Below are 15,486 nucleotides of genomic sequence, written 5' to 3'. Positions count from 1 at the left end.
CACTGCAGCATGCTGTGTGTATAGCGAGTGATCCTGCAGACCTCCGTGTGGGTACAGTTCTTCCATCAAACCACACCCGCTGGAAGCAACTGAGATCCTAAGAAGCTTCAGGACCTCTCTGTCATCTGTTGGGGATTATGACCACCCTCTCTTTAGGCTGTGGAGTTGCAGTGGTCTGAGTTCATAAATACTCCTTAATTTCACAATGTGCATTTATTTAATCTTGAGTCATGTATTCTGTGTTCAAGTATTTGAAGGAAGCCAAAACTGTTGGAAGTATCTTAGCTAAAACACATAATGGGGTAAAACATTTTCCTTAACAGTAACAAAGTGAGATAGCAGAGGAAAGGCGAGAATTTTCCTATTCCTTTGCAATTTTGGTTTTTTTTTCCTCTGTAGTCTGTGAAAACTTTTATATAACATGTTTTTAAAAGGCCATTTTGGAGAATTTGTCATCTAAGCCTGCCATAAATACATACATGTTAGGAGAAAATGAGAAATAGTACTAACCTCAGGGAAGCTTCACTGAGTCGATTACCTCAAGAAGTTCAAGCAGATTTTTTCAAAAGTGAAGTCTGATGCCTCAAAAACCACTTAAGTTGTCCTTAAGATATGTTTTGACAAAGACTCAGAACCAGCTCATTAACACCATCAAGAATTTTATGGGTGACATATTAAAGCAATGCCATTCACTTCTTTCCAAGTATCAGTATGTCGAAAGATCCAACTGTTTTAAAGATCAGGAAGCTTTTTTCTCCCTTGCTCCCCCAGTAATACCATGAATATCCCTTCCCTGTTCCCTGCACTTGGCTAATTCAGTGCTGTAATGGGGAATACAAGGTTCTGTCACTTTAGATCTGGCCATTTGAATGCATGACCAGGCGGGCAGCAGCTGAATAAAGAATAACATGCACTTGTCTCCAAATGATTCACTCTGCTGGCATCTTGTTACAGTTCTGACTCAAATGAATGGTGAAGCAGAGAGTGACTGGGGAAAGTAAAGCAGATAACATATGGCAACTAAGTGACATCCAGAATGATGAAGAGACTAGGGGATAGCTCACTGACATCACTCCAGCAGTCTGCAACAGCCAAAGAAGTGAATCTGGGCCTTCAAACTGCATTTGTTTTGCAATGGTTTGTGAGTCTTCTGATTAAGCCTCCCCATATTGATTTAAAGCTATCTCTTTTACCCCTTGGTCCTGAACCAAAAGTAATTTATCCTAAATACCTTAACTGTGTACTGTTTGCAAGTCAAAATGTTGAAGGATGGCCATTTTGTAGAAACATGATGTATGGTAGAACCAGTAATTGCACAGGTCAGTTGTGGCAACTGAAGTAATGTATAGCAGATATTCTTGCATAATATGATTCCCTTAGTTTGATTTAATTCCTGAGCACTTCTTTAAGAATATTTGATGACGCAGTACAGAAGCATACACTGATGTGAAAGCAGGATTTATTCTGACAGTTGACTGTAAATTTAACCACCCTAGAGACAGGCTGCAGGATGGCCATTCATATCACTTAAGCCTTCAGTAAAAGCATTCCAGTAGTGGCTTTCACTGACTTCAGCAGCCGGTGACTGGACCTGTAAAAGTGAAAACACAGAACTCAATTTGATGAGTATAGACAAGCAGTGACAATATTAATGAACATGCTGTGAGAACCTGAGCAAAAGGGAATTAAGAGTTCTTTCATCACCTTCTGTACCTGCTGGTCAATCTGGGGATATCTCTTTTTTGAGAAAGTGATGTTTAAAATGCTGTGCAGAAAGGAAGGGAAATGGAGCAGTGTACTTGTGGATAAATGCTGGCAGTTGTAATCAACATTTCCTCCCAATTCAGATCTTTTACTTTCAGAACATAAAGTTCCTTTATTCAGCCAAGGAACCTATATATGACTTCATAAGATACTGTTTTGAGGGTTCATGTCTGAATTTCATGGTGTGGAGAAGCCATTCAGGATAAATCTGACTGTAGTATTGCCATACTTCTGGAGGAAGTTAAAGGAAGAATTTGAAGTTGCTACTGGAAACACAGACCCAGTAGAAGGTCGATCAAAAACTGAAGTAGATGAGCTAAATGCAAGGTTTGATGCTGTGTGGAGATGAAACCAAACCAAACCAAAGCAAACCAAACAACCCTTGGACCATTGTGCAAAAGAAATATCTCCCATTAGATACTCTTGACATACTTGACACCACTTCATTTTGGAAGAACAATGAGGTTTGTTTCCAAGAAGGACTTGATGTCTTTGTATCAGTTTCCATTCTTAACAGGAACAAGAAGACCTGAATAAGGGCTAATCCCTTTGCTCAAAGGAAGTAACAAATAAATGGCAAAAACAAATTCTCAGTTAGAATACAATTTTTATCTCAGTAGTTTTCTCCAGAGCATAAATCATGTTTTGTTTTTAGAATAAAGTATTATAAACATTTTTGTTAGGTTAAATTATTTATTTTTCTAGTAGTTATAAATTAAATTAGAAAATCATAGTGATGTATGTTCTGGCTGCTTTAATGCATAGTCAAGGCAGTTTTTAATACATTGAGTTCCAAAATATTTTTTTTTACAGTCTATTGTCACTGAATTCTGTCTAGTGCCAAAAAGAAATCTGAAAGAAATTATGTTGAAATTATGTCTATTATGAAACATGTTCAGAACACCTATTTAAGCTGTTGTGATGCCCTATAGTCCACATCTCTTATCAATAGTAAAACCGGTTTAGTTTCTTTTCCCACCTGTATCCCTGTGTAGAATGTATTAACAAAGATATTTCCAAAGGAATCTCCAAGAGTACAGGATGCTAGATTTATTTGTTTGGGCTTTTTAAAAACTAAAGAGACCTCAATTTCCTAATGTTGATTTGCATTAAGATAATTGTATTATTTTATTTATCTTAGCCAAGGGCTTTCTCTTGCTGGTGAAGCTCTGTATGAATCATAGCAGCAATGAAGCAATTCTCTGATCATAGGCACTAAAAAGAACTCTACAGTTCCCTTCAGCAGATGTAGTTTAGAGTTCCTTGCCATCATCAGATGTAATGAAAACGTGTTGCATTTTAAACCAAAGAGGAAAAGAAATGAAAGCACTCACAGAGGATTTGGCAAAGCCAATATATGGCTTATCCTGTTGGCTGCTCAGTTCTTGCAGCCCTTTGCTACTTTACCATTTGGCTTGTTTGGAGATTGTGCTCAGATAATTCAGTGATGAGTACAACAGAAATTAAATAAATCACAGCTGATCACGAAATAATACAACTTAGGAAACTTTAAATGGATTGTGAAGTATTTACATTATGGTGATGACAGTTACCACATAGAGACCAAAATAAGCCCTTTTAACAAAACTTCATTTATATCCTTGTTCCTCAAGCTCTAGTATCCATTTATTTGGCTGATGTAGTATAATGTAAAAATACTGTTCAATATCTTCTATTGTTTATCTCTTCCAACACTTCTGCTGTGTTTTCTAATAGCTCTGAGTATTTTTTTATTTTGCAAAAAATATACATGATTTTGGTAGTAATATTGAAGTTCTGTGTTTCCTTTTGGTACTTAACTGAAGAAATGTAGGAAAAAAATGGTCAGAAAAAATTGCAGAGGTGGATAGTAGATCACAGGGAGCAAAGTTAAAGGAGATGGGTACATTACTACTGCCACTGCTTAAGAATATCTCTCACAAAAAGCAGACTGGCTACATTGTCCCAACTCCATAATTTCAACTCTCCATGACTTGTTTCCTGCTTTGTAAAGCTGAGTTAAGCCATTTTTACCTAATATGAATAACAACTAGTAATACACATTTACAGTTCTCTTGTATTACTGCATCAGCACTGGGTACCCTAAGAATTTTTTAGGGTATTGCAATGCCATCCCTGAATATAAACAGATTCAAGATATTATTTGTAGCTTATTCTTTAAGGTAATTTGTAGCAAAAGTAAAAAATTATTGCACATGTTGAATCTCCCTTTGTAAGTACAATGGTCAGTAACTGAACTGTTAAGTGTATGGGATGCACACGATGATTTAAGTACTGCTTTATTCTGTGTGACTCCAGGCTTTGAGAAAGAGTAATCCCACTTGGCATTTTGACTCAATTTGGTTTCAGTAATTTTGGACCCAGAGTAACTTGCTAGAGGCTTGTGGAAAAATGTCTCTGAAGTTTACAGCAGAGCTGTACAGAAGGATGAGAATTCAGTGAATAATTCAATGAATACTAAGAATAAGTTTGAAATGCATATCCAGTTATCCTACTGGCTATGTCCACTTGTTATCCACTGTTACAGTACAGTGCACAATATCACCAGGAAAATTGAATGCCATCTTCAGACAGATCTATTAACACATTTTATTTCTGATCAAAGTCACTTTCTACAAATTACCAAGCTGTTTTGCCTTTTTGAGGCTCTTATTTTTTTCTTGTTAAGTATTTACATGTATAATACAGGTGGCTCCTGAATCTGCTCAAGGAAACCAAAATGAGCTTTTAGGTTTTCTAAGCTGAGGTCTGTTTTGCCTGTTCCTGAAGCTGCAGTCCAAGAGCAGTGACAGAAAGATTGCTGCTCTGGGAGCAGGGATGCTTCTAGCTTGAATTTAAACCTGAAGGCATTGTACCAATTTACAGCTCTTACAAGAGCAGTGTCACTGCACAGAATTTCCATAGGCATTACAACACAAAGAACTCTCTTTCCCCCACAAGCTCTTGACACAGCTTTTTGTACCACCGTGGTTGTGCCCTCTGTGATGGGTATTCTGCAGAAAGGAAAAGGATACTCTTTAGCATTACTGTGTTTTCTGTGGAGTGTTTTATCATGGTCTATTAATATTCTCTTTTCCTCAATTCCATAGCTACTTACTGCTTTCTGACTCATTGATTTTAATAAACCAACTGAGCATGCTGTTGTATTCTCTTCTACTCTCCCTGTATTTTTTCTACTCTCCCTATGGAGGAAAAAATTACCCATAAAACCAAACATAAACACCAATTATTCAGAGATTGGTTTCCTCTGAGCACTCTTAAGATGCTAATGGAATTGTTCATTACATAGCTTCTAGGTTGCATCTCACTTGGGCTGGTAGAAACAGGGATTTTCACTGAATAAATGCATTTGAGTTTGCAGGCAAGGTTCAGAACCTGTATTCTGTTTTACTGCAATGGAGTTATTTTTCTTCACAGTGGCTGATGTGATGCCATGTTTTGGATTTACTACCTCAAGGGTGCTGATAACACACCAGTGTTTTTGTTATTGCTGAGCAGAGTTTACACAGTGTCAAGGCCTTTTCTGCTTCTCCCACCACCCCAGCAGCAAGGAGGTGCACGGGGAGCTGGGAGAGGACACAGCTGGGACACCCCATCAGATGGAAGGTGAATCCTATTCCACATGGCATCTTGCTGAGCAAACAATGCTGGGGGAAAGAATGAGGAAAGGGGGACATTTGGAGTTATGGCTGAGGCCCTACTTTCCTGGAAATAGCCAAACATCTGTCTTCCTAGGAAGCAGGGAATAAATTAATTATTTTGCTTTGCTTGCACATAAAGCTTTGCCTCACTTACTAATCTGTCTTTATCTGAACCCACAAGTTTTCTCAGTGTTGTTGTTCTGACTCTCTGCCCCACCCCACTGCAGAGGAGAGATGAGAAAGTACAAGGGCTTTATCTGCCTGTCAGAGTTAACCCACAGCAAAACCAAAACCACATATCTCTTATTTTTATACTGATTTTAATAAGTAAACTCATAAATTAGGAAATGGGCCTGAAAAATCTTAATTCCACGTTCACCTAGAGAAGTAGTTCCTTATTTTGTAGTTAAGCATACTAGTGAAGTTCTTTGGGTAAGCTTATACTATTGATAATGGCACAGTACTAGATGTTTATAGTAACACTAGGATAAGTGTTCCAGTTTTATGAATTTGGGAAGGCTGAGAGAATTAGGATTATTCAGTCCAGAGAAGAGAAGCTTCAGGGCTACCTAACTGGATCTTTCCAGTACCTGAAGGAGCTCCAGCAAAGATGGACAGAGACTGTTAGCAAGGGCTTGGAGTGACAAGACAAGGGGGAATGGCTTCAAACTGACAGAAAGTAGATTTAGAATTCATATCAGGAATAAATTCTGTGAGTGTGAGGCCCTGGCACAGGTTGCCCAGAGAAGCTGTGGCTGCCCCACCCTGGAAGTTTCCAAGGTCAGGTTGGATGGGGATTGGAGCATCCTGGGATACTGGAAGATGTCTCTGCCCATGGCATGGGGTTGGAATGAGGTAACCTTCAAAGCCCCTTCCAACCCAAACCATTCTAGGATTCTGTGATTCTACCTACTTATTCCATCTGTAGCTGTAGTTCACTGTACTGGAAGATAATGGAAAAAAAGGCATTGTAGTCTGAAATTGGACCATTTGCTGACAGCAGTGTAACTACACAAGAGGACTGACTGTGCCATTCTGTTTCTTCTTTCACCCCAGTGTGGGCTCGCTGCCCACTGCACGGTGCCAATTCATAAACCACAGCGAGGTATTTCTATTGTCTGCTCTTGTTTGTGCAAAGTAGGGAGCTGGGGGGTAAGCCACAAGAGGCTGGCTTTCTGACCATCAAAACTTCACACCATTTTAGCAAACAAAGGCATCAGCATTCACTGGCTAAAAGCTACCTGGTTCTCTTATTAACTGGTATTCTGCCTTTGATTGGTTAAATGATTCTTTGGCTTCCCATGCTAATTAGTCTCATGCTCAGTCTTTCTCTTTTCAGACACTGGGTTTCTTGAGTCGGTGGCTGTGAGTTGGTGGTTGCAATATTCCCCTGGCTGAATTTCCTTCTACCCAGCTGGAGTTGATTTTAGCATGGTTGCTGAGTCGACTTTGTTAGTTTCCTCCTTATCTTGGGAATTCTTCAAAGTGTCCTTGTGGCCTGTAAATTCTGCATTCTCTGTGCCTGCTATCAGAATCACGTTCTTTTTCCCAAGCTTTGCTAACCTCCCTCAGCTCTGAGATCATTGAAGTCTGTTAAGCTCTAGACTCAACAAAGCCATTCTACCAACAAGTAATTTAAGTTTCTAACACCTGGACATTATTTAGGGGCTTTGAAGAAGTATTAGAATAATTTCAGATGTGCTTTTCAACAATAATCAGCTAAATGTTAGATAAAGGTGATTTCTGGAGGCAAAATTAATGTAAAAGCTGCATAGCAAACCTTCAAGACTGCAACCAAGAAAAATGATTCTTCAGTGCTCCAGTCTTTTGAGAAGTCAGATGTGGTCCAATAAACTCGAGGGTTTGTCAGTGTGTTTGGAAATTCTGAGTGGAAAAGGTCAGGAGATGAGAGCCTGTAGAGCATTCTCAGACTTCTTTCATTGTGGCAAACACATCTTGTTGTATAGGGGCAGCATTCTTATTCTTCTCCCTCTAGAAATTGTGCAGATGGATTAGAATATTGCTAAGTTGTGAATTATCATGAACAACTGATCAGAGAAGGTATTTAATCATGAATGGTAGAACTTGGCCACATAAGACGTTGAAGTCCCAATTAAGGGGTGAAAATGAGGACTGCTTACTGCCACAATGCCCTGGCACTGCCTGATTGTGATCTCTGTGTGTTTCAAGAGTTTCTGTCTTTTTGAGACATCAGTAGAGGGCTTTAAAGTCCTCATGAAATGATCTTCCTCTATGGAAGTTTAGATCACACCTGCTATCTCCCTGTATGACATAACACACTTGGGTACCCATGTAAACTATCATTTGCTTGATCTTTTTTATCCAGTGTAAGAAAACCTGCAAGAAAACTTGGGCATTCTGGATAAATCTTTTTTCTTTCAGGGTAAAATGGAAGGGCCACAACTACTTCCTGAGCATGCAGTTTGGTTTCCTCTTACTTTGAGGTAATTCTGTATCTAAAATCTAGCTGGTTAATTTATCAGATGATTTAAATTAAAGTTGGAAACCATTTTAGATGGGAATTTGGAATTCAGCAGGAGTGTCTTTTTAAAATCACAGTACAAGTGCTGGCATTTGAAGTCTTTGAAGAAATAAATCAAAATGCAGTTTACATATACAGCCAAAAATAAAAGGACGAAGTAACATGGGATGTGAAGTCAGGACAAAGGAAACTGAGGTTTCTAGGGGTATTGGTATTTTGCACTATAAAAAGAGATATTTTTCCCCCACATAAGAAAAAGATATAGAAACCTTCTGGCTTCATATTTTAATCATGAGCTAAGCAATGTCCTTTCATGGCAGGTAACGAGCCAGCATCTCTCTTTAAACATGGAGATGCTGACTAGTATCTGGAATCTCAGCTAGAGAAGGGGGATTGTGTTACTATATCAGATCCAAATACCAACACTATCTTGGTTGAGCTGCAGCATCAGAATTATTTTTGCTGAATGTCACCCAAGTTTCCCCAGAGACCTTGAAATCAGTGGGATTGTGAAGCATGTGTAGTCCAAAAAGGAATTTCTGCACTAAGAGGCTGGATCTCTAATCACCTTGAAGACACCCCCTTAGGAGGAAGACAGAAGAGGCTTATACTACTTTCAAACCTTTAATTCAAGGGTTTAATTTCTTCAGTTTAGAAAAGTTATATTTACTGTTGGGTTAATCAAGTTAAAAGAGAAGCAATTATTAGCTAGAAAAAGCTCAACAGTGCTCCAGAAAGTGAACATTGCAGGTTATTTCTCTTATTTTAACAAGGTGGTGGTGGCAGGGGTGTTGAACCTTCTCTATTTTGAGAGAGAAGCGTGGGTAGGAACATGAAGAAAGGAAGACAAAAGGCAGTGCCCTACAAACACACCTAAAGAAAAGAATCTGGTATCAGCTCATGGGAAGCAATCACATCAAAAAAGAAATCCATGTGAAGCTGTTCAAAAAGGTTTGTGAGCTACTTTTGAAAGTGTGTGCCCTACCCAAATAAAACATTCCTTTAGGACAGGAAAGAGATCTTTTAAGTGTTCAGTGGTCTGAGGTACTGTGGGCGAGAAGCATCAGGGACACAGAACACACTTCCTCCAGTCATGCTCCAGCTTCAGGGCTACGGAGACTGAGGCCTGCAGGAGACTTCAAAAGCTCTACAGAAACAACTGAACAGCACAACCATCAGACAGCTCCCTGGATGAGCAGGCAGATGTGAACCAGGCCTCCTCGGATAAATACAGAGCCAAGTCTTGCCGAGTTTTAGAGGGAGCTGCCAAGAATTCTATCAAAGATTCTCATGGACAGGTACAGTGATCATATCCCCTGCTGCTGGCAAGCAACATCAGAAAGGGAACAACTGAAGTTATAAGGGAGGAGGTAACCTTAAATCATTAAAACAAGAGAAAATTGAGGCCTTTAACTGGGAAACTGTGGCACAGACCCATCAGTGTCAAAACCAGTGACAGCATATTACCCTGTGTGAGGAGCCAATTTACTTGTGATTTATCTCAACCCTGGTTGTCAGAGGCACATGGGGAAGGGGCTGCACAGGTGCCCCGTCCAGGAGGCACCGAGGAGAGGACGGAGGAAAGCCCTGTCTCTGGGGAGACTTTGCCTGGCAGCCAGTTCATGTGTCACACGGGACAGGCTGTCAGCAGGGGATCCCCAAAGGCACTGTACCCCAGAGACACTGCAATCCATGGCAAAAGGTCTCTGCTGGTGGACTGCAGTGGGACATCGGACTGGGCCAATGCACTCCTGTCAGCAGGCAGACTTTGGGAGGAGACAGGGCCATAAAAATAACTGCAACACAAGCCATGGGGTTTTTTTGAAACTTGCTTTTTGAGTGGGAGGGTGTGGGGTGGGGCTTTGGAGACTGTGCTTTTTGCTTGGGGGGGGGGGGGGGGGGGGGCTTTGAGATTTGCTTTTTGAATCTGGGGGCCTTCTGTGTCTTGTTTCTGCTTTGACTCCAGCCTGCTGAGGCCCTCGCTGGATCTTGCTTGCCTCACATCTGTCCTGTCTGCTGCGTCTCTGTGTCCGTGAGCCACCTGTGTCCAGCCCTCCCCACCTCCAAGCCAGGCCTCTGTCTCTCTCTCCCACCAATTCCTTTCCCATTTTTCTTCCTCTTGCTCTGTCTTTTCTAGGCGTCTTTAGTAGAGTAACTCTTTTTTATTTTGCTGTAAGCTGCCCGCTCCGCTGCTGCGAGAGACGGCTCCCCCTCCTCCCCGGGCTCTGCGCTCCCGCCTGCACGCTCCCCCGCCGGTGCCGCTGCCGCTCCCCTCGCCGTGAGTGTGGGCTCGGGGTGCTCCCAATCTCCTTCCCCACCGAGGGTAATAGTTATTCCTGGCTGATCTGCGACCGACTGAGGGATTTCTGCATCGGAGGATCCTAGAGATTCTGGGGGCTCAGGGGAATCTGAGGAACTGTGGGAACCTGGGGACCCTGGACCTGATGGAAAATCATCCCCTTGCTTTTCCACGGGAAGCAGTCCTGCTTCCCCTGGATCCGTGGTGAAGAGAGCTGCCCCATGCTGCTGGCTGGGCAATTCTCCTCCCTGTGCTCCTCCAGGAGCCTGAGCTGTCTGCTGTAAAATGACAGACCCCTTGCGCATTGCTTGTCCCAAAAGGAAGCAGAGCTAGGGACTGGCTGGTCCCCAGATCTCTCGTTCCAGATTTTGCAGCCCTCCGGGAGCTTAATGTTTCATACAGTGTCTTTTCCCAGTGTCTCCCTACCAAGGCCAGATGAACTTTCCGTGCTCCTGTGGGTGTTTCTGCTGCCTCTCTGGGGCTGCCTGTCTCCAGGCCCACCTCCCCATCCCAGTCAGAGGGACTGAAGGGAGGGTGTTAGGAGACGAACCAGGCTGTGCTTGGTGATGCCCAGCAATAGGATGAGAGGCAATGGGCAGAACCTGAACAGGAAATTCCACCTGAACCTGAGGAAGAACTTCTTGCCTGAGCAGGTGACAGCTTGCCCAGAGAGGGTGTGGAGTGTCCCTCACTGGAATCATTCCAGAGCCCTCTGGACACAACCCTGTGCTCTGGGATGACCCCACCTGAGCAGGGAAGTGGGACCAGATGACCTACTGTGGTCCCTTCCACCCTGTCCCACCCTGTGATTCAGTGATACCCATCAGTAGCAGGAGTTGGTGGAGATGTTTCCCACCTGCACAGCATGGTGGCCTCAAACTTCCCCACACACTTCGGGGAGAACTGCACATGAAACGTCTCCTTCTGGCCAGGAGCAAGGATGCCACGGTAGGGGTTGATGGAGAACAGTGGCAGGTCATGGATGAAATCTGGGAAGATTTCCAGGGAGGAACTGACAGGCTGCAGTGAGAGATGCTTTTGCTTTGAGTGGCATATCTTCTTGGAAGGGTCTGGCTGCTTTGGCTGCTGCTGCTGCTCAGAGAGCTGCCGTTCTTTGGAGGGGCTCTGCTGCTTGGAACCCTTCTTCTGCTTGGAATCCAGCTGCTCCTCGTCAGAAAGCTGCTGCTGCTCAGAGGGCTGCTGCTGCTGCTCAGAGAGATGTTGTTCATTGGAGTGGCTCTGCTTCTTGGAACCTTTCTTCTGCTTGGAATACAGCTGCTCCTCCTCAGAAAGCCACTGCTGCTGCTCAGAGAGGTGCTGTTCCTTGGAGTGGATTCCTCCATCAGGAAAAAGCCATTTTGAGAGGGTTAGTCCAGTCTAGTGGCAATGTAACTTTATCCTGAACACGAGTGCAAGGAGCTCACACCGCGCTCTGCCCCCAGGGAAGGCTCCTGCTGCATTTTCTGAACTGGAAGAGCCTCTGCTCTCTCTGCAGCAGACAATGCCCTCGTGCGGCAGTTCCTGCTTCTTCGGCTGACCCATCCAGGCTAAAAACTGCTGCTTCTATCCCAGAGTTAATAAGCAGACCCCTCTGTCCTGCTGAAGTGTTTCCATAGCATGAGGACACCCCTTAGCAGGATGCAGGCAGGCCCCATACAGATCTCTCTCCGATTTCCAACTGCAGTATTTAGAGGAAAAGCCATTTCTGGGAAAGGGTTAACCAAGGGTAAACCAAGCCCCTGGGAAGCTCATGACCGGTGGTCTCGGTCACCCTTTGGGACTCAGCAGAGGCTGAGGGGTTCCAGTGGCAGCAGGTGGGATGTACGACCAAGACTGTGTGCCACAGTAGCAGATGTCCTGGCCCCTCCTTAATCCCGTAGCAGACTTCAGTTCTCCAGAGTACGTATCACCACATCTCATGTAAAACTAAGATTAAATACACTGCGGATAAGCAGCTGGAGCTGCCAAGGGGTACAGAGAGGATTTGTCTTTCTCTGTAGAGAAACCCAAGTGCTGACTTCTCTGGCCCATGTAGTAAAGCGTCGTCTTCCCTCATTCCCTCAGAGGGACACCAGTGGCTATTTCTTCTTAATATAATAAATAAGCACATGCACACTGGAAAGGTCATGGTGTTCCAGCACCAACACTGAGCCAACCAGAACAAATCCAAACAATCCAAACAACACCACATAGAACCAACACCTTTCATTCTTTAACCTAACAACCTTTTGGCTTCAGCAAAATATCACCTCATCTCTCACAATCCACCCTTTCCTTTTATTATCCTTTTTTTGCTGAAGCCCTTGATTTAATTACCCTGTCTGGTCAGCACAAACTGGCTCCTTTTGTGAAGTAGTTATAAATAAGATTAATCAGTTTTTTATTAGGTTGGTGTTAAATTAACTAAGAATTACCAATTAACTAAGAAGTAATTAATTAACTTAGGGCAGGAGACCATCAGCAGCAGAAGACATGATGTTGCCGGCTCCTGCCGGATGCTCCAGCTGACACAAATGCTGTAACTCGGGTTTTGGTTTCCAGTGCACCTGCTTCTTGGGTCTCTGGCCTTCCTCTGTCTGCCATAACGCAGAGCATTTCGGTTTACCAAGACTCTTCTTCTCCCGGGCTCTGCCTTTCAAAATCACCTGCACCCTCTGCTGAGTTGGCTTCAGGTTAGGAATCCTAGGAAGAAGGGGACTGGTATTAGCCAGTTGAACATTCCCAGCCAGCCGCTTTTCTGTCTCCTTGCAGAGTGCACAGTGTTGCATCCTCCCTCTGTGCAAGCAGTGAGCAGCAGATTAAACAACTGCAGTCGCTGCATGAAGGCTGCAGGAAATTCCACCTGAACCTGAGGAAGAACTTCTTGCCTGAGCAGGTGACAGCTTGCCCAGAGAGGGTGTGGAGTGTCCCTCACTGGAATCATTCCAGAGCCCTCTGGACACAACCCTGTGCTCTGGGATGACCCCACCTGAGCAGGGAAGTGGGACCAGATGACCTACTGTGGTCCCTTCCACCCTGTCCCACCCTGTGATTCAGTGATACCCATCAGTAGCAGGAGTTGGTGGAGATGTTTCCCACCTGCACAGCATGGTGGCCTCAAACTTCCCCACACACTTTGGGGAGAACTGCACATGAAACGTCTCCTTCTGGCCAGGAGCAAGGATGCCACGGTAGGGGTTGATGGAGAACAGTGGCAGGTCATGGATGAAATCTGGGAAGATTTCCAGGGAGGAACTGACAGGCTGCAGTGAGAGATGCTTTTGCTTTGAGTGGCGTGTCTTCTTGGAAGGGTCTGGCTGCTTTGGCTGCTGCTGCTGCTCAGAGAGCTGCTGTTCTTTGGAGGGGCTCTGCTGCTTGGAATCCTGCTGCTGCTGCTCGGAATCCCACTGCTGCTGCCGTCGCCGCCGCCGCCGCCACTGGGAACGCCGCTGCCTCCGTTCAGTCCGCCACAGCCGCCGCACTTTAGGACACATCTGAGCAGGATGTTCCAGCTCCCACCAGTAACTACGCAGCAGCTCTCTGCGATGCTTTACAGTTTCATCAGAGAGGAACCGACCTGCAGGGAGGAAGAGGACACCTTTCAAAGACTTATGCTCCCAGCAACTCTGCCTCCTGCTGCACGTAGATGGGAGAGCTGGGACGCACTTGGAGCATCTCTGGCCAAGTACTTTATTCCAGCAGGAAATAGAGCGTCTGGGAGCAGGGTCTCTGCCTGCAGCACACACTCCTGTGCCAAAGCAGGAGAGTTGCTTTCAGACAGTGACTTTGCATTTGCCCTGGAGTGGGGAACTCTGCACACAGACAGTGGCTGCAGGGCAGCTCACTCGTTACACGACTGTTTTTTCCCAGTCTCAGACTTCTCAAAGAGATGACCTGATGTCTCCCTTCCCAGTCCTGACCCAGCATGTGGCACTCCCCAGAGCCTGGCTCAGTCCTTTGCAGAGCAAAAGTGGCAGAGCAAGAACAGAAAAGGCTGAAAGGCAGAGAGGGACAAGGAGAAAACTCTGCAGCTGGGAAGATGCTGATGAAAGTGGACGTGTGGACAAGGATGAAAAAGCAATTCATATTTCGGGGTGAAATGCCCTTACGCATCAGAGTGAATGAGTATGGCTTGTTCACTGGTTCTCTATCTGCAGCTTCCTCCCAGGAGTATTCCAGGGCTACCTTCCCTGTGTTGCGCATTTTGAAACTGAAAAGCAAGAAGGAGGAATTAAAAAAAAAGTCCAATAAATATAAAGCAAATAGTACAGTAACATTGTCTGAGGGACTCCTGGTACCACTTTCTGCTGAGGAGCATCTTCTTCCCCAGGCAACCCTGCCATGCTCAGACTGCTGTCCTGGGTGGCCCAAAACAGTATTTCCATGTCTGGATGTTTCAGAGCAAAGGGCCAACATGGTGCCCAGGACATCAAAGCTAAGGGGCTTATTCTGGACTTTAGGTCTTGGTTTGACTGCAGACACATTCTTGAGCAGATGAGGACAGGTGACATGCAGTGAAAGCAAACCCATGGCTGTTCTCAGCAGAAAGGTATGGCAGCATTGAACCTCTCCTGCCCACCATCTCCCACTTGGCTTTGTGTGCACATAAATGGGCCTGTGCTGCTTTGGGCTGGGGCAGAGTTCTGGGAAGCAGGCACTGGGCCAGCCCTGGGCAAAGGCAGCTCCTGCTTGCAGGGCCCTGCTTGGCCTCCAGCACTCACATGGCTGTCCTTGTCTGGAAGGGCGAGGTATCCTTGAACTGAACCGTGATCGTGTTCAGCTTGAACTGGGTGTAGGCAACAACAGCACTGAGGTACACCTCGACCTCCTGGCTGCTCTCCTCCACCACAGTGTGAGCCGGTTCTGGGGCTAGCTCGACCACCTGCAAACAGGGAAAGGAGGAATCACTGAGCAGAGCCCAGAAGGTCAGGCTGAGAAGGGGATCTTCTGGCCTCCAAGATCAGCCTCGTAGAGGGACTAGAAAGGATCATTCACTTTAATTTCCCTGGAAAGATGACAAAATTGGGACTGCTCTGCTACAGTAGTTGTTTCTACCCACTGATCAAAGCAGTCACTACCACAGCTGTTAATATCCCCATGGAGACTCTAGCTGTGTTCCAGTCCCTGTACTTCAACCTTGTAGAGGAACTGACTCTTTTCCTGGTCCTCTATAAATCCAGCAGGTCTCAAAATTTGGTTTAAGTTCCCCTGCTGGAGCTCTGTGGATGGAGAACCCCAAGACTGAAGAGTTCCAGAAAGCACCTTTTTCTTCTTGTCTTAGGAGAAAGTGCTCTCCAGAT

General features: G+C 44.6%; 2 protein-coding genes across 2 annotated transcripts in view; one reads left to right on the top strand and one right to left on the bottom strand.

Moving 5' to 3' along the window:
• PDCD5 (programmed cell death 5) overlaps positions 1-15,486 on the top strand; it is a 279,491-nt gene that overhangs the window by 173,050 nt on the left and 90,955 nt on the right. The window lies entirely within an intron of this gene.
• The window catches only part of LOC137481157 (hydrocephalus-inducing protein homolog), a 67,652-nt gene continuing 64,811 nt past the window's right edge, over positions 12,646-15,486 (bottom strand). Inside the window, exons 62-65 of the mRNA XM_068202676.1 lie at positions 14,908-15,068; positions 13,879-14,396; positions 13,286-13,763; positions 12,646-12,889 (exon numbers count right to left, since the gene is read on the bottom strand). Coding sequence (XP_068058777.1) covers positions 12,649-12,889; positions 13,286-13,763; positions 13,879-14,396; positions 14,908-15,068 — 1,398 coding nt within the window. The 3' untranslated portion in view covers positions 12,646-12,648. The remainder of the gene's footprint in view (positions 12,890-13,285; positions 13,764-13,878; positions 14,397-14,907; positions 15,069-15,486) is intronic.

Source organism: Anomalospiza imberbis, chromosome 12 (genome assembly GCF_031753505.1).
Source record: "Anomalospiza imberbis isolate Cuckoo-Finch-1a 21T00152 chromosome 12, ASM3175350v1, whole genome shotgun sequence".
Classification (NCBI taxonomy): Eukaryota; Metazoa; Chordata; class Aves; order Passeriformes; family Viduidae; genus Anomalospiza; species Anomalospiza imberbis.
The sequence above is the reverse complement of the archived record's forward strand: the minus strand, read 5'-3'. Positions and strand labels throughout refer to the sequence as shown.